We start from the raw sequence: 25,426 nt of genomic DNA on the forward strand, positions 1-25,426 counted from the left end.
GACCCGAGGGTCTTGATTAGAGACAGCGTGTCCTTTGGTTACATATCAAGAGATAACAGAGTACTATAAGTACCAAATAATGATCTATCCTCCCACCCACGAATCTCTAACCAAGGAGCAGGAGCACTGCCCTCGGCTCCTCCCAACAAATACCTTTCCTCATCCGACCAAACTCCACTTGCTTCATCCTACGCAGTACGTCTCGCTGTGCGAATTCTGCGCTGCCCCGGGCATCCTATACCACATGGACTGGGAGTGTTCGGCAAACCATAAGGTTTAAAGAATCGCACATCCTTCCCGTGAGCAGTGGGAGGAGCTGCCCAGCTCTGGTCTCGACTCCCAGCTTAGGCTTGTGGAAATGGCCGTTGCAGCAAAGGTCTCCAATGGGGTCCTGGATTGGGGCCCCACCCGAAGTTATGATGCTCGTAATAAAGTTTATTCTTTCTCAGCTTGGTGTGCCACAGTGTACGTGTAAGAGCACATGCATATATATGTAGCAAACACACACAGGTGAGAGTTTGACAAGGTTTGGTAAAACAGACAATAAAACAAATAATTTGAATCAACCAGTAACAGTCACTAAATAAATCAACAAGGCGATCAATCAAACAAATTTCACCAAACAATCGTTTCGGCCAGCAACAAGTTCTGCTGGCAAACGCTTGCCCTCCACATCACAGAATAACACCTATCTATAAAAAGTGATTAACCAAGTATGCCACAGTGGCCAATCGAACAAAAAGTTTCCATCGGGATGTTACAATTATAAAAAATCACTGAAATCAATAAATAAATTTTGTACCAGTGATAACTTCCGTTGGCGCTGATGTCCGCCGCATCGCGGAGTGGTCATCTCTCAAACTATGGCCGATTCTTCATTTTCGGGTAGCAAAGTAAATAGGTTTGTTTGGTACACTGTTGTCACTTGCATATATTATTCCCTGAGCACAGTATCACTTATTTGAAGTTCAGCTGCCTTGCACTGCATGTCTTTCACGCTCATTTACATCATGATGGGTGCGCTCGGTTAGCACTTATGACATTGGCACTATTCTAGTATCTATTCCATCAAGCCATGCCACCATGTATGGATATTTTTCACATCGGTATTTAAAATATACGTATATAATGCAAGGAAAGTGTACCGGTAATAACATAACGCCGAATGAACAACCTATCCGAATCTTATCGCTGTCTGCGGGAGACCAGTCGCGAACAAAGGGAATGGTTACAAGCCCCCGCCCGACCATCCGCTGGCTAGCGTGCTCGCTATGGTGACGCCATCGGTGCACAAGTGGGCACGCTTATGTGGGCACTGCCGAAAGCAAGCATGGTGCAAAACGGGAACAGTGTTAAGACAGCAGGCTTATCAAAATGATAACGCCGTGAATTACCTCATCAGAGCTGCACACCCTTCTATTCCTGTCGGCATAAACCTATCAGCCGGTGCAGCTCTGGGCCAGATGTATTGATCGGTCTTGTTAGTTAGTTCTAATTTCTTATTATCCATCCATCTATACAGTACAGTAATCTACTGTTAACACTACCACCGTAAGAGTTACCGAATTTGATTACATGGCTGCCTGGAATGGAATATTCATATTAGCGTACTATAGGGATTCTGTCGTTCTACTCGTCCTTGATTTATTAATTGTAGGGTTTCAACGTGCCGATGCAACGCAGGCGATAGGCGCGCCGTCGTGGAGGACTCCGGATTAATTTTGACCAGGCTGGGATCTTTAACGTGCGCCGAAATCTCGCACACGCGGGCGTTTTTGCTTTTCGCCTCCGTTAGAAAAGTGGCCGCCACGGCCGGGAATATAACCCGCGTCCTCGTGCTTCTACTCGTCCTTACTCATTAGAGGCGAATTTTACAGAAGGGTGGGTGGAGCTCAAAATAAAGTAGTTCTCAAAAGGGTATCTCGCCCCATGCTACGGCAACATACTGTGTATGGGGCACTGCTGTCTAGACCGATTCACTCACTGGCCGATATTCATTCAGCCATGCACAAAATTCTCGGAATGGGCCTCAGGCAAAATTGGTGTGTGGAAGATGAAAGCGCCCGTATAACCACTGCACGTGGGCGGTCCTTAGCCTTCGGCTCTTTGGGTGGTGGTCCTGTTCTGCCGCACGCTCTCCCAGAAGGCGCAGTAGACTGCTCGATGCGCGTGTCCCATGATGCTGCTCACGTTCAGAACCAGGTGTTCTCGTCCCGAAGACGTGCGTCTTGGCCACGTGGGAACGGGCGACGGGACGGTGTGGTCTGCGTCGTGTTCGTTGGGGTTCCTGTGGGTGACACAAAAGAAATGTACATCCTGAGGTACACCTGAGGCATTTGCTTTAATGGGGTCATGAAGACAATACACAAGTTTGTTTTATTCGAAATATTTGGTGTTTAATAGTGCCCCCAGCGCCTGTCCGGCAGCAAACGTTGCTTTATTGACGAAGAACGTAGTCACTTTAAGGCAAAATTTTAATTCTCCCGCTGTTTTTTGACGTCAGTAATGATGGCAGGTGCTTGAAACGAGGGCAGGTGCTTGAAACGGTTGTTAGTCAGTCAATGGGGCTGCAGTGAACGGCCAAACGTATTTTGTTGCCTCGTTTACCGTTCGTCTTACCAAATGGCGCCACGATGCCGCTCAGAACTGCTGTTGGCACTCGATTTGTTTTTGACCGGATTTGTACCTGGCTGATTTTTGTTATTTATTTATTTATTTATTTATTTATTTATTTATTTGTTTGTTTATTTGTTTGTTTGTTTATTTGTTTGTTTGTTTCTTTGTTTGTTTGTTTGTTTGTTTGTTTGTTTGTTTGTTTGTTTGTTTGTTTGTTTGTTTGTTTGTTTATTTATTTATTTATTTATTTATTTATTTATTTATTTATTTATTTATTTATTTATTTATTTATTTATTTATTTATTTATTTATTTATTTATTTATTTATTTACAAAAACCCTACGTATGATTGATAGTACGGTTGATAGTAACCGTATCGTGAAACATTTGGTATGCTCGACAAAGAGAGTCACAGGAGACGATGTGCCTTATGCCAGCTGCCCGTGAAAGCTGAATGGGCCGGACGGCTGTGCAGGTATAACCGGCATAGTGTGCGCATACGCACTGGTGCTTCTATGTTTATGTGTGGGTGCGTAACTTCCGTTGTTTACCCCACCATTTTTGCAGCAATAAAAATAGCATGCTTTAAATGTAAGCCGAAATAGCTCGTTCTGCAAGCTTGTAAGCCCTGCCTAACTTGCGTTTGCTTTTGACGGCCGCAGCTAATGGCACAGCTGCCCATAATACGTCATGGGTTCTAGCTCGGGAAATATTCTAGTGGGTCTCATGGCCATTCTCTTTTTTCTTAATAATAGGGCTTATTTGAATGAAGTTCGCGTTAGAAGTGGTGTCAGTGTTATTCTAACGAGGCAATCTTTCGAATGACCCAAACTTGCATTTTGTCTTCATGGCCCCGGAAAGAACTCTACATAACCAAGCTTCGCCCGTGCAGTTTACCCATCTACCCGCTAGTAAAAAAAAACAAATTTTAAAAAACCTGCCCAAAGCTTTAAAGAAAGCTTTATTACCAGGTGTTCGGATCCATTGCAATATAGCTTCACTTTGCTGAAGTCATTCAGAAAAATTTGTGAAATAGTTTATCGGCAAATTCGAAGGTGCGGGCTGAGGCTTGTGCCGTATGTCCGTTAATTGCAGTTTGTAACGCGTGCAGACGACACTGTTAACTATTAAAAAGGAAGACAAAAAACTGGAAAAAACTCATGCAGTACGGAAAGTTTGTAGAACACTGCTGAAACGCTTCCGCGTGCACCATCATGCCAATCCACGTAAGAATAGTACATCCCCGAAATTATGCTTGCGCATGGGCTAGTTCAGTCGTCGTAGTACGTACGACATAAATACTGCGTATCCAAATGCCGTATTTGGAATCCCGTAAAAAAACAGAAAAAAATTAGCAATACCGAAACAAGTTTATAGCAACCAACAAAATGCGCTTGAAGGGAACGTCAGCGATATCCACTTGAGAAGAGTACATCTCTGTTATTTTACAACTTCATTCGTCGATTACTGTACGAAAACCACGTCAGAAAGCCATGGAGCGAATGCAAATTACAACTATCTTGTTATTTACTCTCTTTTAATTGACTTCGTTGGCTTTCCCGTTGTGTTCTGCTATTTTCTTTTTCCACTTACTTTCGCTTACCTCTGTCCTCGTCTAGTTCCGCCCTGGCCTATTGTTGTGTTTTACTCTTATTCTCTTTTATATCACTACAACGTGGAACCTCCTCAATATTATACTCTATATTAAGCGCCAATTCCATCTGTCACATATTTTTCAGTGTCATCATCCTGATAGTGGCGGATAACAACATACGCTTGGCGCGCGCTAAGATATCCAAGTGAGAAGAGCGAACACTTGGTGAAATTTATCTTGGAAGCACGGCAACATCTCTTTCGCTGCCTCACTAAACTTGTACAATACGCGGCAAATGAAGCGCGAACACGAAAATATGAATCAGAACACAGAATAGCGCGATTTCATTCCATACAAGTCAAAATGACGCGTGGCTTGCTTACAAAAACAAAGTACGGAAATGTGGCTTTCCGAATATGCCAATAGCGCGCCATTATTAGAGCTCAACGAACAGTATTTTTTTCAATTTTGCGTGTTAGCTTATTCGTATTTTCGTGGTCGCGTTTCATTTGCCGCGTATTGTACATCTGCCTTAGCTCAATTCACTGTCCTAAAAGCTCCAATTGTGTCCTGTACAATCCACGCACCTTCACGCCATTTTGTCAGTCTTGCTTTGTTACTTCAACAGGCACCACATACGACGTTGCCGTTGAGCAGACAGCTAATATTGTTATTGGGGCAGTTACATTTCTGCAATAATATCGTTAAACGTTTCAAACAAACCAAGGTTTCACTTAAAAGACGTGTCAAGACGGGATACCAACAAGGTAACCACGGGAATAGGGCATTGGACTCATCGTTAGGCGTATTTTTTTCCCTACATACGGGGATGTATATCTTGCGCTCACGCTCTTATCACAGCCAAATTGTCCTTTATAAACGTCGGTATCAATACGGTCGATCGCAGCACATACCCTGATTTGGCGAAGTTCGCCCAGTAGTGCATGACGAGGCCGCTTAAGTCTTTGTCCTCTTTGTCGTACCGCTGAGACGCATTAAAGGGCTCCCCAAACTCAAAAGCAATTTCCTCGCCGTGTATCACCCCCATCCACAGGGGCCAGGGGTTCCTAGAAGACCTGCGCGCGAACACATACTGGTACACCAACACTCCGAATTGGGTTAGAATGTCCGCCAAGTGCACAACGGGGCAGGTGAAGTGGTAGTCACCTACAATAGAGTCCAGGATGTCAAGCTTCCCTCCAGATGTCGTAGGAGTCACATTGCCCGTGTACATTTTCAAGATCGCTTCCATCGGAGGATGTCCAAGGACAGGGTCCAGCGACTGAATGGCGGCCGTGAAGTTGTCAGCTGTCACTTCCGGGCACTCTTCTTTCTCGGAAAATCCAAAAAAGTATTGCAGGAAGTAGGAACCTTCATTCACGTTGGAGCCGAGAAGGACTGGAACGGTTCTCAGGAAGGGCCTAGCTTCTTTCAGCGCTTGCGTAAAGTTGCGTATCAATTTACCGTCTTCGACTGGGGTGAATGCGAAGTCCACGACACCACCCTTATTACTTTCATTTTGCACGAGATCATTCGGGTTTTTTCGGCGGAGGCAGTTGATAGTGCTGTGATCCAAGCTCTCCGAGCACTTCATCGCTTTAGCCAGCCTCCTTGCGGCTTCCCGGGCAGTCTCTTTATCGTGGAAGCCCCAAGGTACCGTGGGCGATGCACTCTGAAGGATAGCGCCTTGGAACAAGCTTCTTGAGAGCGGCGACAAGAGGTGAACACCGACGCTTGCAGCACCGGCACTTTCACCAAAGAGTGTCACCCGAGTCGGGTCACCTCCGAAGGCACGTATGTTCTCTCGAACCCATTGGAGCGCCAGGAGCTGGTCATACAGGCCGGCGTTGCCCGGCATCAGTTCGTCGCCGAAAGAGAGGAACCCGAGGGAAGCGACACGGTAGTTCATCGAGACCACGATCACGTTTTCCTCCGCAACCAACCTTCTTGCATCGTAGACATCCAGCGTAGATGTGCCGCTGTAGAAACCCCCGCCGTAGATCCAGACAAGGACAGCAACGCACTCTATTGGGGAGATGGGCGCCCAGACGTTGAGCTTGAGGCAGTCCTCGCTCATGTTTGTGTTCGCGTTCCACATTACACTTCCGCTGAAGTTGCCGTAGAATTCATCGATTGCTTGCACGCAGGAGTTTGGCTTGATTGTAGCGTCTAAAATGTGACTCCACGGAGTGTTCGGCTCGGGGGAGCTGAACCGCAGCCCTGCAATGGGTGGCTGTGCATAGGGTATGCCGTAGAAAACGCGAACTTGTCTTCCAAACGAAGATTCGCTCACAAATCCTCTGACTAGGCCTTTGGTGGTATTCACAATTACCCCCCAGTCATCTCGACGAGCGTCCAATGTGTTCTGCACGTTTTCTTTATGCATGACATATCCTGAGATAACTGCGCTGAAAGTGAGCATCATTTGTATGGCGACGTAATGACGTGAGCGGTTCCAGAGCAGCATCCTCGGTTTCCTGCAGTAATAAATAAAAACAAGTTGCAAAAACAAGTATACAATGTCTGGAATGGTGGCGTGAAATTGAGTCCTGGAGAGGGGTGTATATAAACTACAACAGTGCCCCATTCCGGTTACCTAGGCTCAGGCATATCATGACGACGCCACTTGCTAACATTGTCATTGAGGGCTTATGCAGCACAAATTGGAACTCTCCGTGGAGCGTGCATGGAATCTCCTGTAGTCGGCCTAATATATACATCAAGCTCGCGAGGTTTCTTCATTGGCAATTCATTTTGTTGACGTGCTAGCGGTCTTCAACGACAACTACTTGGGCAGAGTATGATTGTGCAGTGAGCTTGCTTGCACAAGCCATCTCCATGCCCTGTGAATATAGTCGTGTTTGACCGTAGAATGGTCCCCAACTGTCCCAGAACTGTTACTGAGGCAGGAATGAAACTATAATCTCGGGTGGTGGCTCATACATGCGTGAGCGCGAACGCCTGTGCGTGTGTGTTGGCGCGTGCTCCATTCGAGTGAGCCCCACCGCGAAATATGAAACGGAAGGAAAAGACAGCCGTAAAATTTTCAGTCTCGAGGTTCGAATGTTTGCGATGTCGCGTCGTGTGCAGTTAAAGGACATACAGCCAGTGGTGGCGATCAGCCAGTGGCCTCCATAGCGTCGACGTACTATCCTACATTCTAGGTCTCTCATTAAAGCGGCCCTAATTAAAATTCCGTAGGTTGATAGGTCGATCGGTACAGTACCCCTTCACGACAACGCATTCCAAATATCACACATCTGCGTAAAGCAGGCACTGTACAAACATGCAAAAAATATCTTCCTTTCTTTCCTTGTTTGCCCACCGATCCTCGTAGCCATTCTGCCACATTTTTTTTCTTTGACGCAGCCTCTGTCACGCACGAAGCACTGAACAGTACGGCGCCGCTATCGGTGGGCCCCTTTGAATGGTGTAGCCAATCGGTGTTCCCGGCACTGGGGGAAACGCCGGTGCACGTTTCGGCGGTTCCGGTGAGCGGCGCTCCGCCACCGGTGGCATGGCGTACCTTAGTAGGGGAGTGCCATCCGCCATTCGAGCTTCGTTGAGTTTATAGCTTAGTGTAGTTTTAGCATAGCGGGTTGCATCCGCTAACCCTACGGCGGCAGGTACCGGGACTCGACTGGGCACTTGCGAATTCGTTACGGTACGGTGGACTAGTTCCGCGGGCCGGCCCTCACCATGACAGACAGAGAGACAAAGAACTTTATTCAGGTCCTGAGGAACTGCCTTGGACCGCCCCTATCAAGGGGAGTCTGTGACAGTCGCGGGCCGCTCCCACGCAGGGACCGGAAGGCCGTGACCCTCCGCTCTCTCGCAGGCCCTCTGGACAGCCCGAAGCTGAACCGAAAGGTCGCCGCTCTTAAGGGCTCCCTCCCAGTCCTCTTCTTTGGTGAACTTTGCATCGCGTAACGCAGGACATTGCCAGATCATATGTGCTAGTGAGCAGTGCGCCTCCCCGCAGTCCGGACAATGCGGTTCTATGTTTGGCGAGAAGTAACTAAACCTAGAGTTCCTGTATATAGCTCCCGCAGGGAGCTCCCTGCGGGAGCTATATACAGGAACTCTAACTAAACCTTCCCCTCGAAGAGTAAGATCCCATTTGGAGCATCCTGAATGCCGACGATTGCGGTCGAGTGAGGTGAGGGTGAGGAAGCGGAAAAGTCCTCCGAGAAAGTTGATAATGAGTCGTGACCGCGTGAAGGTGCCCGCGCATTAGTTCCGCTGAGGGGCGACCTCCGCGCTCTCCCCGCGTGCGCATGCGCGGTCGGGTCCCGGTAACCGCCGCCATAGCGTGAGCCTCCCCTATCCGCAAGGCTAAAACTCTATTAACTCTGAAGAACACGGAGCGCCTCTGCAGGCGGAAACGCTGCTACACGCGCGACCGCGGCAAACATCTGCCTGCATGGTCGACAAGGAGCCCACTCGGCGGTGTATGCCCGATACGGCATACACCCCAGTAGCTAAAACAATTGCCACCGCCCGCTAGAGCGGGACTATTGCTGAAAATCAGTTTATAAATGCGTGAAGGTTGTGATGGTGCGCTGAAAGATTGCGCTGGTGATCGTCATTGGCGCAGCTTCGTAAAGCGGTGGCTGAATAATTGCGGAGATGCTAAGCTTTTTCTGCGCGACCTCGGGGGGGACCTGTTCGCCGCGACAGCGCCGCATGTAGGAGAAGCTAGCGGCCTCTAATCGTCGGTGAAAATCTTCAATTACTGTAGTGAGCGAGCACGTTGTGTTTGGTTCCCCCATATCTGGCCTTCAAACGCTCGCAAGCACGGCCGACGGGAGGAGCACGGCCGTCCGGAAATTGAAGCGGGCCCGGCGGGCCGACCGCCGACTGGCCCGGCTCAGCACTGGTAAGCGGAGCATGCGCGCTGGCTGCTGAAAAAAAAAAAAAAGCGTGATGTTCCGCCGAGCGGAGCCAATAGCTGCACGCATCTCAAACCTGCAATGGATTCGTCGTGTGTTTCTAGTTGGTCTTGCGCCGGGTCGGTGACGTCATAGCTTCCACAGTGCTTTGGAGGCGCGATGATAGGCTCCAGGCCTTATTGTTGGCCCTTTTCAATAAACGATAACCCGCCAAATACTCAACGCTTTAAAACCACTTTTGCAACAGGAAGTTCCCTAGATAGTACTCCAGAGATTGTGCACGTAAAGTCGCAACCTTTAGAACCCTGTTTAGGGCCCCTTTAAAGTATGTATTTGGTCTGTGTGAGTTTCAAAAAACGCTGAAATACCTTGGACGCTAGAATACCTTTTCAGCGTCGTCATAAGTTTCCCAACGCTTACGCAAAGCTGTAAAGGACACGATAAAGCTCAGTAAAGATGACCGATGAGAAAGGGCCCCACAAAAACAGTTCCATCTCTGGCCATTTTCTAGGGTTTCTCTAAACCAACGTGGGCATTTGATGCGAGCTCCAATAAACATATTCAGCGATTGGTCGGCGCACTGTTCTCTTATAAAAAATATAGTGGAAAAAAAGAAACAAGAAATGCGATCGTACTGTAAACGAATTACGGCTAATATTTATGAATGTGCCGTTCCAACACGTATCCACTGTTCTGGTATTGCTTGTTCGTACACATGTATTTCACTGGGCATACAAATGTTCTTTTTTGTGTGTGTCTCCTCTTCTGTCACTCTTATCACCAAGTTACAGCTTCTTTCTTTTGTACATAGTTTGCGCAGTGACTGTGCGTGACATAAATTCTGACATTGCCCCCATCGTTATTTTTGTCCACACCTGTGCAGGATAACGGGGAAACAGAATGGCAACCTAGCGGCAGCACTTCAGATGTAAGGAGATTCAGTGAACGAGCTCGATGAAGGGATGAAAAAAATTCGGGTGCAAACAATAGACCCGGCATCACAAGGTACGCGGCCACAAGTATAGATGCTTTGGTTTGCTAAGCAGTGAAAAAATGAGAAAACTAGAGTAGTGGAACAAAAAAGGGCCCTGAGTGGACTTGACCCGTAACACATGCAAACGATGGCCCGAGCATAGGAACCATGATCATTGTCGTTGTCTAAAAAAAAGTGGCGCCGTCTGCCCCGAGTGATTTGTCGAATTCAAATCGACTATATATATAGCGTTGATTATGCTAACACGTACGTTATCAGATGTGTCGCTTTTTGCATGCTACTAGTTACCACCTAATTAACAATGTGTATTGCATTATTAAGAGAATGTATGAGGGTGTTCAGGTGAATTTTAAACATTGTTTTCATGATTAGCTGCACGGTTCTTCATATTTCATGAAACACATATATAAGTAACATTGTGTGATAATCATTTGCCAATCCAATGTAAAACAGCTTTTGTTTTTTTCTTTCAAGGCATGCAAAATCGACCATTTTGGTAAGAGAGTTTCATGCCTGAGGCAGAATGTGCGTTCTATAGCATTGTAGTAGCAACTGTTCGGGGACCGTGGCCTTGTTTGTCGAAGCTACGCCAAGCCATGTTTTATTTTCATTAGATGTCTTACTGTCGAAACTTCTCACTAAATATTCCTAACAACAAAACTCTAAAATCGCCTGTGCACTACACTCTAGGCGAAAGCTACTATTTGGTTTTGTAATTATCATATCCCCTACTCTTTCTTTCGAAAGACCATTTCTCTGACAAAGCAGTAGACAGTGACCATTTATATGCGGACGAATCTATCTAACTTTAATAACGCCCCTCCCCGTTTCCTCCTCTGAAATATCAACGCAAAAAATGCCGGCCAACTTACTCCAGAAGCCCCATAATCGAGCCCAATCAAGGTGCAGGAAGAATTGTGGTCTAATGCTTTCTTGCTCAAATTTCTGACTTCTGGAACATTCCCATTCGTAGCATGTTTCTTTGTCCGACTGAGTGTAGAGCAGACTAAACTCTTCAAAAGGTGTATCTTTCGGACGCACCTACTGCGCAGCCCGTCAGCTGTCGACTCGAGCGGCTGGGTCCAATGGCAGCATTCATCACAAGTATAGCGGGCATTCTTTTGCAAGATGGAAACAATAGTTACCGCAAACGAGAAGGCAACAACGTTATTGATCGTCCAGTTTCTAGCACATCATACCGGCTTTACTTATGTGGACAGTTGTCTTGACATAACAATAGTACCGATTCCGAAATGGCTTTTTCATGAGAAGCCCTACAACTCGCGATGCCTTGAATGCTCTGCTGACCTTTCCTGCAGCTCTTATGACGAATTAGACGGCCGATATTTTAGTACCGAAATATTTGTCTGACACAGGGCAGGTACACGCATGACATAATAATTTCTTCAGCCGTGAGGTCATTATATACGTTGTACACCCACGGAGCAGAAAAAAACTGCCATTCAAAGTGACCAATGGCGTAGGGCTCATATCTTTTGTCTACTGCTCTCAACTCCTCCAAATTATAGGCAATTCATCAACGTCGTTAAGAAAGGTGTCAAAATGAGTGTTGGTTACTGTCTAACCGTTTTCCTGTCGTATGGCGTCAGTTACACCTTCGAACTAAGGGTGATGCAGCGACTAGAGGGAAATGGAGGGAGAACCGAGGGTGACTGGAGTAAATTCAGTTCTTTAACACAAAACCGACACACAGACGGGAGAATGTTAATAGCATCACATTAGCAGTCAACAGACGGGAGTTCTGACTGGGATTTTCAGCGCCCAAGCAACAACCGAGCTATGAACCCTGCCGTAGTGGAGGGCTTCGGAATAAACTACGTGGATACCTTTGACATTCTGGAATTCCGACAAGCGGGCGTTTCATTTTTCGCCTCGGGCAATTAAGCAGCAGTCGCGATAAGGTACCGAGCCCGCATATTCGCGCTCAGCAGCACTAGCAAATGAGCTATCATGGCTATAGGCATGGCAGTCACATGTAGGCTAAATCAACATTTGTAGGAAGCTATCGTATGCGTATTGTTTCCCCCTTTCCAATAAATACCCCGAAGCAGAGAAAAAAAATCTCCGCGAAAGAAATTACTGTGGTTGAGCACAATGGACGACCAGTTAGCGAAAACGACCGAGTTCATTACGCTTTACCTGAATGTTACGAAAACGTTTTAAGTTCATGTTCCTCTGCTTCGGAAGCTAACGAGTTTGATGAACGGCTTGTAGGTGTCACTGTGTTTCATGATAGAGTGACAACCAAACTGTACTGGACCATTTGTTTTTTTCAGGGCTGCTAAAGTCAATTTCGGCTTTCTACAGTAGGAAAAGGCCCTGCTCTTTATTATTTACAGCGGAAATTTTATAAGTACGCAGCCTGGCTACTGGCTATTTTACATATATCCGTGAAAATTTTCATGCTAAGGTCCTTCCACAACATTTTTCTGGCACGCATATATTATTCTATCTAAAAGCTCTGACCGTCTAAAAGTTCTTCAGGTCACCCATTTTTGTCGCAACACTTTACGTTGAGCAGATTAAAACAATTTTCGCGCAGTCGCTCATGATACGTTGGCAAACTGTAGTGAAAGACCCAGTCGGTGAGCATTGAACATGGGGCATCCACGGCCGCTCAGTTGCCACAGGCGTGTACGCGGCGCGGAGCATTTTAACCGCATTTTTTTAGGCCGACACAAATCCGTACAGCGTAGACCGGAAAACCCGAACGCACTTCCCGGCGTCGTCAAGGCTTGGGCGTGGGCTTACGCCACATGAGAGAGGAAGGGAAAACGTTTATTTATATATTTTTTGTGGTTGGGCTGCACTCCACCGGGGGCGTGTGCCATGTGCGACAGTTCCCGACGGGGTCAGCAAGGGTGGTACCCGTGGTCCAGGGCTCCAACGGCCTCGGCTGCATTGCGTGCCCGCTGAATCAGACCGATCTGGTCTTCACAGCAAGCGCTGGCCAGCAGAGCCTCCCATTGCTTCACATTAGTGTTTGATCCTGGGCCTGTACCTGCAAAGCGCCTTCGACAAAGTGAGGCACTCGGCGATCCTGGCCCAGGTGTCCCGACTGAACATGGAGAAGAGAACGTACGAGTATATCAGAGACTTCCTGACGGAGCGGACCACTGAGGTCAACGCCGGGGACCTGAAGCTCCCGGAGAAGAAGCTCGGCAGTGTCGAGACCCCCAGGGCTTGGTCATCTCGCCGCTGCTCTTTAACCTAGTGATGATCGGGGTGGCCGAACGACTCTCGCGAGTGGCAGGGGTGCGACACACCATCTACGCCGACGACATAACGCTGTGGGTCCCGGGAGGAAGCGACGTACACATAGAGAGCACGCTGCAAGAAGCAGTGGATGCCATCGAGGAGCAACTGGACGGGTCCGGACTCGTATGCTCCCCGAGCAACTCCGAACTCCTGGTGTTCCCACCGAAGAGAACGACCAGGAAAAAGAGAGGCTACGAAGAGTCGCCGAAAGAACAGGCGAAGATCAAGGTCAGAACGAGCGGCGGCCACACGATCCCGGTGGTCGAGAGGATCTGAGTGCTAGGCATGTTAATAGAGCGCAAGCGCGTGAACGGCGAGACGGTGAACCGCCTCGGGGGTAAAGTCACCGCGGCCACACGGCTCATCAGAAGGGCGTCAAACAGAAAGGCAGGCATGAAGGAGGAGAGCCTCACCCGACTGGTGCAGTCTTTCGCCATAAGCCACATCACGTACGTCGCGGCGTTCCACAACTTGAGGCAGTGCGAGCGAAACAAGATAAACGCGCTCATACGCAAGGCGTACAAGGCGGCACTCGGACTCCTCCACTGCACGAGCACCGAGAAGTTTCTGGGCCTGGGGGTGAACAACACCCTGGAGGAGATCGCGGAGGCGCAGAGGACCGCCCAGATCTCGAGGCTATCGGAAACGAGAACGGGCAGACAGATACTGCACGACCTGCGTCTGACACCGATAGAGGAAGGAGCCGAAAACGAACAGGTACCTGTGCCGGAAGCCACAGGCAGACAGTTACGGGTATGCCCGGTACCGAAAAACATGAGCCCCGAGTTCAACAAGGAGCGAAGGGCGGCGAGGGCCAAGGCGCTCGTGGACCTCCACACCAGAGACGAAGGGGCCATGTACGTGGACGCGGCGGAGTACCAGGAGAGCGAGAGGGCCTACGCCGCGGTGGTCGTCAGGGCGTCGACTGGCGAAACGATAACGGCGGCGAGCGTGAGAACCCAGAAGGCGCACCGGGGAGAGGAGGGGGCCATCGCCCTGGCCATCGCCGACCCCGCGTGCACGACGGTGCTGTGCGACTCGAGAACGGCGGTGTGTAACTACGCCAGAGGGAGAGTGTGCAGGGAGGCCGCGCGAGTACTATGCACGGTCGACCTCGACGGTGAGAGGAGGTGCATGGCGATCAAGTGGTTCCCGGCAAACATGGGCATCGATGTGTCGGACCGGAGCAACACCAACCATAACGAGACGGCAAACGTGGCGGTGCGAGGACTCGCCAACCGGCGACCGCGCCGCTGCGGCAGAAGCCGACCCGACGCGGTGGTGGAGGGAAGGGAGACCAAGGACAGCATGACCACCTTCACCGAGATCGTGAAGTGGTACAGACTGAGCAGACGAAAGGTACCGCCGCCCCACCCGGGCCTGACCCGAGAGGAAGCGGTGATATACCGGCAACTGCAGGCGGGGTCACTCCTCCCCCCGGTGCTGATGAGGCACGTGTGTCCGAGCGTGTACGAGAGTGACTTGTGCCGAGTGTGCCAGAAGGAGAGAGCCACCATGGCCCACATTCTCTGGGACGGTATCAAAAACCCACGCGAAGCGTCGACAGAGACTATGATTGGTTTGATTGATTGTAGGGTTTAACGCGCCGACGCAACTCAGGCGATGAGGCGCGCCGTAGTGGAGGGCTCCGGATTAATTTTGACCACTTGGGGATCTTTCACGTGCGCCGAAATCTCGTACACACAGGCGTTTTTGTTTTTCGCCTCCCATCAGAAAAGCGGCCGCCGCGGCCGGGAATCCAACCCGCGACCTCGTGCTCAGCAGCAGAACGCCTTAGCCACTGAGCCAGCGCGGCGGGTGAGACTATGATCCCGCCGCATCTCGAAGCCGCAGCGGGAAGCTACGACCAGGAACAGCAGACCAAGGCCGTCCAGCAGATCTCGGCGGCCCTCGAAAGGCAACGACCAACCGAAACTGACGAAAGGTTACCGCCCCAACGAAGGGGCAGGCGAAGCCGTCCGAAGGGAGTAGCGAGGCCGGAGCCAAGGTAGAGGGACAAGTCGAGAAGACGTCACGGCCGTGTCGCGGAAAGACCCCCGCGCGAGGGGGATCTAACTGAGCTGCAGGCACTTTAATAAAGTTGTCTCTCTCTCTCTCTCTCTCTCTCTCTCTCTCTCTCTCTCTCTCTCTCTCTCTCTGATTTTGGGGACAGCCTTGAGCTTTGGCATCCCCATGTGGTGTGGTAGATCGTAGGTTTTTTCTTGATGGCATGCGTACATACATACATACATACATACATACATACATACATACATACATACATACATACATACATACATATTGCCGCGAACCATGCAATTGGTTTGTTTATATTTGTGTTTTGCTTCTACCTCCCAGCTGCGCCGGTCGGAGTTATCTGTGTTATCTGTGTGCCAAGGGAAGTGCGTGTTCCCTTCTTTCTTTCTACGCCGCATTTGTTCTCTTTTGATAGGCAGAGCGTTCCGAACTAACGTGTACAGCATAGAATAATCTTTTTTGTTCTGGATGTAATTCGACGGTTCCAGAAACACTCGCGCCTAAAGATAAATTCTTGCGGAGGCGATGGTACAAAACACTCGTCAATACAACCCTGACGAACCATATGATCTTAAGTCATCCGTACGTCAGGACTTCCAACTTTAACTGCTCCTTTTAGGGTTCTACTTGGAACCACTCTGTCCTAGTGCAAAAAACAAAAAAATAGCGATCATCTTGTCTATGGTTTCTACATCGCTTTTTCTGTTTTAACAAATGCAGCGTAGATGACAAACTGAAGTTGCCGCCTTCCTCCGGCGAATACCGGCTCTCAACAAAGTATCAAAAATGCTAAGGAAAGGGTTTTTATAATTTGGAACTTTGGTGATTTGTTATGATGTTTTTCTTGGGATTTGCCGGCAGGAAGGTGCCTTAGTGTGCCGCTATTATGCTTTAAGCGCTGCCATAAAAGCTGGCACTGGGCTCTTCGGAACCAGCGCCTCAAGCCAGGGCCTGACGAGAGCCAGAGGCCCTCGTCAGGCCCTCGTGTTATTTGCATCACCTCGTAAAAGTTCCCACATTTTCTCCTTGAAATCATGCAATTAGTCACAAGAATATAAATACTTTCTTCTCGGTCGCAACGTGGTGAAAAGGAGACATTCATATCGTGGCGTGCGATAGAGGTTGCGAAAGAGAACCTACCGTGAGGACGAAAGCCTACCGCGCTGCTTCGTGCTCTCTTGCCTCCGGCTACTCACGTTTAATGTGCTTATGAAGCCACCGCCCCGGCAAATGAAGTCCATCAACCTGCCCGCTCATGGACTTCGCTACTTAAAGGAGTACTGACACCAATTTTCGGCATTAATATCATTGCAAAGTTCGCTTCCTTTACTCAACAGAATACCCTGGCTGAAATATAAGCGGCCTGCGACGCGAAGAACATACTTTAATTGGATCTCATTTATCGCGCCGACGGAACAGCACGAGCAGCGGCATTCAGCAAGTGAACATCAGCGTGACATCATCCCGTGGTAGCCAAAAAATTACGCCCACCTCCCCTCGCGGGAACCCTGGTGTGATGCGACGCTGAAGGGGGTTCCATTGTGCGTTTCCGTTGGGTCGATTTCTCGAATTGCGTGAGCAATCGTCTGGTAATGCGAGAGAGAGAGAGAGAGAGAGAGAGAGAGAGAGAGAGAGAGAGAGAGAGAGAGAGAGAGAGAGAGAGCGTAGCGCGGACGACCGTCGACTGAGAGACTGGCCGGAGCGCGGCACTCCGCTTATATGCGCAGCGCGCCAGAAGGAGAGGAGACCGCGGAGAGAGAGGGCGTTGCACATGCGCACAGCGCGCTTGCGCCGCGCGCAGCGCCGCCCACCGGCGGAGTGAGAGAGCGCACCGCACTGCGCGCGCCACAGATGTTGGGGGAGAGGGGGCGCTATCACGGCGAGAGGAGAGGGGTGAGCGGAGGAGAGACGCAGCTGTGCGGACGCGGACGACGACGACGCAGGAAGGACAGGGCCGCCGGCAAGAGATGCTCCTCTCAGCGTCCCATCTAACAAGTGACGCGGACAGCGCTCGTCAAAAACTCGTGACGTCACCCCACGCGCGCGGCCACGCGAGCGGCGAGCCAGTGCCGGCGCATTCACAAACGGGTGCACGTAGCCAGGACGGCATAACCACTGCCCAGAAAGGCACTGTTGGCAAACATAACGTTCCACACACTGGAAAGGAAGCGATAATATAGCCCGGAATCGCAATAGAAGTCGCCATCGGGACTTTTATTAAAAGCGGTCATCGAATTTCCATCGCGATGGTAGGCCTAGCACCTTCTGGCAGCTCAGCCCTTGAGCTCCGGAGGCGGCGCGGTCTAAACACCGCCCCCACCGGCCTCCGCAGTGTTTTGACATCCACAAAAAACGGTGAGGTCATGCCGGGATTCTGTCATACGCGCCTTTCGGGATGAAAGCGCGGGAATTTGAAACAAACGATTTTCAGGCCGTTCAATGTAATTAATTATCGCACGCTGAAGTATTTAAAGTGGTGTTTCGGGTTTGCCAGACCATTAAGCGTCGGTAAAAGCAATAAAAGTGGGACATAAAATTTTCGTGTCAGTACTCCTTTAACAAATCACCCAGATGACTCTCCATGGGAAAAGCCCCGACGTAGTGCAAATCTCACCGGGGTCCCTTGCAATGTACTTCTGCGCGTCGCGTGAAATTCTGTGAGAAACGGATTTCTCGCCACGCTGACCCTTACACGGTGCTGCGTCAGATCACGGGCGTTGCGTACGAGACCTCTTTCGTCATCACCTCATCCTTGCCTTCCAGCCCTCGCGCGAAATTCTTCATGCCGTCCTCCAAATACCTCCTCAGGTCCGCCGCCATAGTTATAAAGAGCACCGAGTCGGTGCTTATCTTGCGGGTTTCTTCACGCCGCGGGGCACGGGTTGCCAGAATATGAAGCCCCCGCATTTTCTGCGGTGCTGAATGGTTCAGGTCGGCAGACGACAAAGAAAACACTTCTGTGCAAAGAGAAAGGGTGTACCCTTTCTCTTTGCACAGAAGTGTTCTTTGTTCTTTGCACAGAAGTGTTCTTTCTCTTTGCACAGAACTGGCTTCCCTGCGATAAATACGAAGGTGTGTGCCAGTGCGGTAAGGCGCGAATTACCTGGCGAGAGGGAGGACACCATTCTAAAGGCCTAAATTATAGCTGGAGTAAGGGCACAGCTTCTGCCATAATCTCTACCCGAGTAAGATCACCTACCCCCAAAGGCCGATAACATAGTTGGATTACCTAAAGCATCGCTTTAGGTTAATGTTTCACCTCTCCAAGTCCTTTCCTACCCCCTCCCCCTTCTCCGTCCATATCGACCTCACCTCCTTTCCTTGTGCTATCACGTAACCCCTTCCTCACCCTCCCACGTACCGAAGTGAAGTTATGTGACCGGACTTCAAAAATCAAATCGGCTTGAGACAAGCATTTCATAAACTGAATAGGGATATTAATAGTAAAAGCGTTTCGCGCAAATCGTGACGCGCGTTATTAATCTACATGTATCATTTTGCGCAAGGATCGTTCAGAAACAAGAATAATTTATTGCGATGTCAGATTCTTGCATTGGTAAAATATTTTGCTGACAGTTACGACACTCCCTAATGCGAGATTTCATCGCGGCGCGAAATGCAGTCTTCTCAGCGATGGCGCATATCTGCTGCGTCTCAAGAAGTGATCGCGTTAGAGTGTACTAGAAGTTTTAGAGTGGCCCGAGCGGCGGCCTCTCCCATTGCTCCGTCGGGTCGACTTTCGCGCAGAAAATAAAAGCGGTATAGCGGCGGCGCTGCTGTCGTCGACAACTGAACCGCCGGCGCTCCCCGGCACCAGCTCCAAGCCTGCGCGCAGCAATATTTGCGTTGCTCGCGGCGGTGTTTTGCGCTTGCGAAGCTGATTCACTTTATAAGCGACCCCAAACCATCCACCGCCGGCGGCGGCGGCGGCGTCGGCGGCGTCCGCAGTGCTCTTCAAAGAAGAAACAGCATCCGGCGCCAGGTTTCGATCCGAGAACTTTGCGGGCCGCAGCCCGACGCTCTACCGAATAAGCCACGGACGCAACGCTGATATTGTCAGTAACGCGCCTTATATCTTTAACGCATTCAAACTACGTCGTCAACGGCGTGCGTTGGCGACTCAGCGGCGTTATAGCGGCTTGATAACTGCGTGGTGTACACGTGATACTACAAACCCGATGGAAGAGATGGAAGAGAAGGTGGCGAGGCGGTGGGCTGCGGGGGCCGAGCGCAAGCGCCGCAAGCGGGCCGACAACCGTGCATTCGCACTTTCACATTCTTCCCCTCGGGGAAATGCGGGGGAATTTTTTTTGGATTATGAAGTTTAACGCGCTGGCGCTACACAGGCGATGAGGCAAGCGGTACTGGGGGGCTTCGGGTTAATTTCAACCACCTGGGGATCTTTAACATGCGCCGAAATCTCGAAGACATGGACGTTTTTCGCTTTTATCCTCCATCACAAAAGCGGCCCCGCCGCGGCCGGGAATCAAACCTGCGCCTTTGGTCAGCTGATTTAGAAAGTAGACGCAGAAACGTTATGACTCCGCTTGAACGATACTTTCTCATTTTTTATGCGTTTTCTGAAAACGTTATAATTGTTGATATACAGTAACCTCTAGCTCTCGTTAACTCAAAGTCGTAAAATTATCTGAAAATTTTGAAATAAGCGCAGAGTTTCGAGTTAAGTCAAATACAGAAAAATTGTAGCCAGGTCCCTGAAATAACAGCTAGTGGTGCTAACAAAAGCACTATTGCACAGGGGAGATTTCGTAATAAAGGCAAAATAATTCGCAGAAAAAAGAAACGTTTATTATTGCAGAAGAAGAAGAAAGAAGTGTGTTGCGCTCGGCTGTTTCGCGTTCGCATCTGCACCTTAGAAAAGCGTACCCGAGCTTCTCAATGCATCGCATGAATTGGTGGTCGCCACCGCTACATTTTACCTTGTTACAAAGCAGACGCAGCATATGTACTATGCTGTTTCTGCCGTTGTACGCACGCACTTCTGGAGGCTCCTCCTCGTCCGCATGATCAGCTGCGTCGTCCACAGCAATGATGTACGCGCCAGACAGCATTCCGGTAACGGGGACGCGTAGTCCGCGTAAACTTGCACTTCACGACCGCGTTCGGCGCGGTCGTGAACATATTTTGAGATAGCAGAGTTCGAGTTAACGAGGGATTAATTTGACGGACAGGCACCAGGAATGTTTTTCCTTTCCCCTTCTTGACTCTGCGCATGAAGCAAAAGTGGCAGGGCGCACATTCTATATAGGCTGCAAAAAGTTTAATGTTTTTTTACGTTCTCATTTGGAACGAAAATACTAAGAGCCTTCTTCTGGGCTACCCCTGCCGTTGATGCTTGTACTGTCGTTAGTGGGATTTCTTATTTTATTAACCTGCTATGTCACCTATTGCAGGCACTTGGTAAGGAAGTGTGTACTGAAAACGAAGTGCCAAGTCTACATGTCCAATCCTGCATATGGGAAGGTGCCGCTGTGTTTACTACCTCTTGTATTTTAGGGGGGGGGGGGGGGGGGGGGGGGGGGCGGAGGAGGGGGGGGGGGGTGCTTTTGAATCCTTCCCCGCATTTTTGAAAGTTTATTAGCGATCTCTAGGACGTTTTTACCAGTTACTTCAGCAACAAGGAGCTCCACCATGACAGCGTTATGGATGTGCCACAGCCCTTATTCACAGCAAACACCTTAACGGTGTTGGTTGCGACCAGCACGTGAGACCTTGACAGCAAATTTGGTTGGGTTCTGTATACATTGTGACACGGATTCATTTCTATATAAAAGGTTTAATCAAGTTCCGTGATTACATGCCAAGGTGGGAGCAACACCTTAAACTTAGCCGTCGCTAATGATCGAGGGCGAGTTATGAAAATGCGTTGGCCAAAAATGTCAATTTAAACCTCCATGTTAGCGTTATTCCTAAACCTTTACCTGTGTAGATTTTGTGCATGATTTCCCGCGTTACATTTCATTTTCTGGGCTATCGATAACGAAAACAAAATGTGTAATTTGTTCCAGTTCCGTTTATTTGAACCTCAATGTTAGCGTTCTTGTACCTTTACCTCTATAGTAGACGTGGTGTACTTCATTGCTGTCGCGGTCAATATTTTTCTTATCTATGTTTTGCATTTGTTTTATGTGCGTGTAATTGTACCATCAGCATACTTGTGAATTAAATTTGTGTTAATTTGTGCAACTCCTTTCTTGACTGAATCAGGGGAAAGGTTGTGCGATTAATAGAACGTTGCGGGAATAGTTCTATGAAAGACGGTCATTGGGACAACTGAGCTAACCGCTGGGCTAACCCCTTTTTAGTTAAAAGGATACCTCGCTTGCGCGTGTCATTTTCTGATCGGCCACCACGGTGACCCGTAATTATCCCAAGCGGCCGTGCCACTGCTTCAATACTGCTATAATAACAACTCACGCAATAAAAAACAAACGCAACTTATGATATTAACCCACATAACTGCAGTCCGAGTGTAAATTGCAAGGCAATAAATAAAACAATTCATCTGAGAAGCTATCATCACAGTCCTCATATTTTTTCGTGTCATTTGCGTCGACCAACTATGTCCATCAGGCAGCACAATAAGGACACAATCATAAAGCAATCATGAACTGGATCATACCAGGCAATTTCACGCAAAAATACTTTTTTATGGGAAATTGAAGAAGCGAAAATGTCGCTGAAATTACTTTATTTACAATTCGCTACGAATGCTGCAAAGGAAAATCCGTCATTTTCCTTGTTGTTGTCGAGCGGGAAAGGCAAAACCAACGCAAAATGAGCTGCAGCGTTTATTTCTCATTTCGTTACCCACAGTCCACTGTACGTAGAGTATATTTAAGCAATTGGACGACTCGCAGAACAAATTTCGAGCGCTCCGCGCGCAAAGCAGCAGCGTTTCCTGGCCCGCGCGCGGCCGTGCGGCCGGCCAGCCGCCGCTTTCGCTTTCAGTTGTCGTTGACTACAGCGCCGCCGCTATTTTCTGCGCGAAACGAGCACCTCTCCGGGCGGCCGGTCGGGCCACTCTAAAACTTCTAGTACACTCTAATCGCGTCATCAGCGAACGTACGACGGCGCGCTTCTCTGGCGCACCGTGCTGTGGCGTTTTCTCGCAGAGCGTCGCCGCCGCGAAGCACGTCTGGCAAAGTAGCCTCGGCATACCGCCCCCCTCACACTCTCGCCATGCTATCCTCCGCGGCTTTCATGCTGCGGCTCCATCTTTCGCGTCGATCCTCTTCGTTCGACTGTTTACAACGAGGCTTACGACGACGCAAAACCACAGGAGCGGGCGCTTAGCAGCTGCGCTCTAAAAATCTGCGCATATTCTCAGCAGCATGTTGACAGCTGTCAATCATAGAGATACCAATTTGAGGTGACCACCACCCTGAGCACCCCATTGGCACCTTTTTGATACTTTGGGCACACTCACTGCAAACCTCCGGAGCTTCTGCAAGCACTCGAACAGTGGCATGGTGCACGTGGCCCGCCGACAAACGCATCACCTAGCATGGTACGGCTCCTTACCCCTCGATTTCCCTGAGCAACGGCTGTAGCCACCACACCTGAGCTGTGGAAGAACCGAGATCACCAGCAACCACCTGGACGTCCAGCAACTTTTGGCATCCAGTTTGTGAACTTTTGGCATCGGTCGGCCTGTCATCATGCCCCTCTCCGTGAAAGCACCCATAATTTTTAATAAAAGTTTCGTACTACTGCTGAGAGCACACGCGTGAAAACAATGATCCTTCATATTGATGGTTGTTGCATAAAGCGAAAGTGAAAAAACGCAACTGCAGCGCTCGTACAACATAAAAACGAACCGGAACTAAAACAAGTATGTGCCTACAAAACCGTTTTTTAACAAAACTTATAATATCAACCAATTTTTAGTTTTAAACATGAAACTTGATAATAATAATTATTATTTAAGTAAGGTTCACTTCAAAAATGTTCCAGAAATGCGCAAGAACTTTTTGGATTCCTATCGACAGCACTATCAAATAAACATGGCCGCTGACAGTTTTGTCTGCTCGCGATTTAGCAAGTGGTTGGAATTTTCGTGAGTTCCCCACCCTTATGTAGGGGCCGATAGGGCCCTCGATCGTATTAGGCCCCACCTTTATTACTAATTTCATCCCAAACGTAGCCATGAATGCCGACGTTGAAAGTTTCATCAGCAGAAATTGCCCGTGGAACAAGCTTCCGGATAGTGCCAAGCGGGTGAGGACGTCAGCTGTTTGCGATTTGCCGCATTAAAACTACGCAAACTCGTTTAGACACCTCTACATCTCAGTGCTGGACATGTGTTGACAATATAAAATTTAGTGCTGCGCAGATTGATTGGTGTTCTGCCTGCAAGCATGTCTTCAATGAAAACAGCGCAACCGTGCTTCCGGGCGTTCCGTATTGAGCTCAAGCTTTGACGCGTACAGCGATGTATCCGATTTGTCTGAACACAAAAAGAAAAAAAAAAGACAAAGGCAACGGCGCTTTTTGAGAGAGCGTCAATTGATTATGGGAACGTGTTGGTGTTGATGAAAGTGGGTCATCGCCACACTGCCGGAATCTTTCTTTAAACTCGCAACCAAAATTAAAAAAAAAAAAAATAGCCCCAGGCAAAATTTGGTTCTTGTTTTCCTCGCTGGCTTGAACCGTCGCATATTACGACCACATTGCTGGGCTTCCGCGTATTAAATACCTTTACTAGTGTGGACGCTTTGCCTTTCCAAACGACAAGAAAATACTTTCCGGATTGCGCAAATTATCCGTATGAAAGCGGGCCGGAAAATGGCCACAACGACTCCCCTAAACAAGCTTTTCCCGTCTTTCCCTTTGGTTATTCGCTTCAGGATTTCACTAAGCTCACTTGCGAAGGTGTAAATTTAAACGCTAAAGTGGTTACCCAGGTCATTAGCTCTAGCATTTATTAGGGGCCTTTGCATTTGCATTGATCGGGGCGAAGCTGTGGTAGATGAGAAAAAAAAAAAAAAAGAATGGTCATACTTACTACTTTGTTCCGTTCTCTCTGTCTAGGTGCTCGGAAACTCAGAAAAGGAATATGAGAAGAATGTTCTGCAGTACAGCATCAAGAACCAGCTGAGGTACCGTGGAAACCTGGGTGAGCCGCGTTGTTCCTTCGAAAAGCCTCGTCATTTCAGAGACGTGAAATCTGCCCCGTTGTTGCAGTTTTCGTGATTTGTCTCCCAGAAAAATGCGGCTCGAGGCATGTACGTTTGAGCTTGCGTATGAAGAACTGACATTTGAGAGTGTGGAGATAAAAAGCGAACGCTTGCCCTGTTATCATATACCAGCGACGTTTCGCTCTGTGGGAGGTTGCGTAAACACCGACTGCACGCCAGCGTAGCACGTGGGATCTCATTCAAGTGGCAGGGGGCGTCTGACCAGATAATTCATCCGTAATTTTTTGGGGGCAGTGTCAAATTGCTCTAACAAGTGGTATCTTGATTTTGGTGACTTAAGAGCACTGCATATTAAAGGAGCCATGAAGAGAAAATAAAACTTCGTGTAATTTGAAAGAACTAGGATTCGGTATCTCACTCAGCTTCATTACAGCCACAAAAGATGTTTTTAACAACAAAAAAGCAAGAAGTATTTAAAAACCTTCAAATTTTGTGCCACAGTGACGTGTTATGAGCAAGAATGACGTCATACGGGCCAACAATAAAACATAATTTTCAGTGTGTTAACTGCACGTTAGCATTCAAGTGATGCGGTCAAATGGAACTAGAGGCCCCATTACAGACGTCCAGTCATGTGTCGTCGCGACAGGTCAGTTAGGCGGCCGCCAATCACACAAACAAGGTTACGTGACGTCGTATAAAAGTTGCGGGAAATTGGCTAGGGGGTCGCGACTGCTTCACACGTTTTCTTTAATATCTCCGTTATTTGTTCGAAGATTGCGATGATATTGGTATCATTGTTATTGGGACTAGCAGTCTTTTTACTAAACCCAACTTGTATTTTGCCTTCATG

The 25,426-nt window shown here is 48.8% G+C and overlaps 2 protein-coding genes across 3 annotated transcripts in view; one reads left to right on the forward strand and one right to left on the reverse strand.

Annotated features, from left to right (window-relative positions):
- On the reverse strand, window positions 1-24,579 carry LOC144158921 (acetylcholinesterase-like). 2 transcript variants are annotated; one of them, XM_077690112.1, is made up of 3 exons: window positions 10,969-11,117; window positions 5,125-6,687; window positions 1-2,287 (listed from the first exon to the last, which is right to left on the reverse strand). In XM_077690112.1, exons 1-3 carry the CDS (start codon window positions 10,980-10,982, stop codon window positions 2,092-2,094), a joined length of 1,773 nt encoding a protein of 590 aa, XP_077546238.1. In that variant the 5' UTR covers window positions 10,983-11,117; the 3' UTR covers window positions 1-2,091. The 2 variants fall into 2 exon arrangements, with proteins under 2 accessions (XP_077546238.1, XP_077546239.1); XM_077690113.1 differs by lacking the exon at window positions 10,969-11,117 and adding an exon at window positions 24,441-24,579 and having other exon boundaries at window positions 4-2,287.
- The window catches only part of LOC144158920 (protein FAM91A1), a 34,502-nt gene continuing 32,494 nt past the window's right edge, over window positions 23,419-25,426 (forward strand). The window contains exons 1-2 of the mRNA XM_077690111.1: window positions 23,419-23,653; window positions 24,467-24,551. Of these exons, the coding sequence (XP_077546237.1) occupies window positions 23,582-23,653; window positions 24,467-24,551 (157 nt within the window). The 5' untranslated portion in view covers window positions 23,419-23,581. The remainder of the gene's footprint in view (window positions 23,654-24,466; window positions 24,552-25,426) is intronic.

Source organism: Haemaphysalis longicornis, unplaced genomic scaffold (assembly GCF_048455015.1).
Source record: "Haemaphysalis longicornis isolate Haplotype H1 unplaced genomic scaffold, Haemaphysalis longicornis Haplotype H1 scaffold_10, whole genome shotgun sequence".
Lineage (NCBI taxonomy): Eukaryota > Metazoa > Arthropoda > Arachnida > Ixodida > Ixodidae > Haemaphysalis > Haemaphysalis longicornis.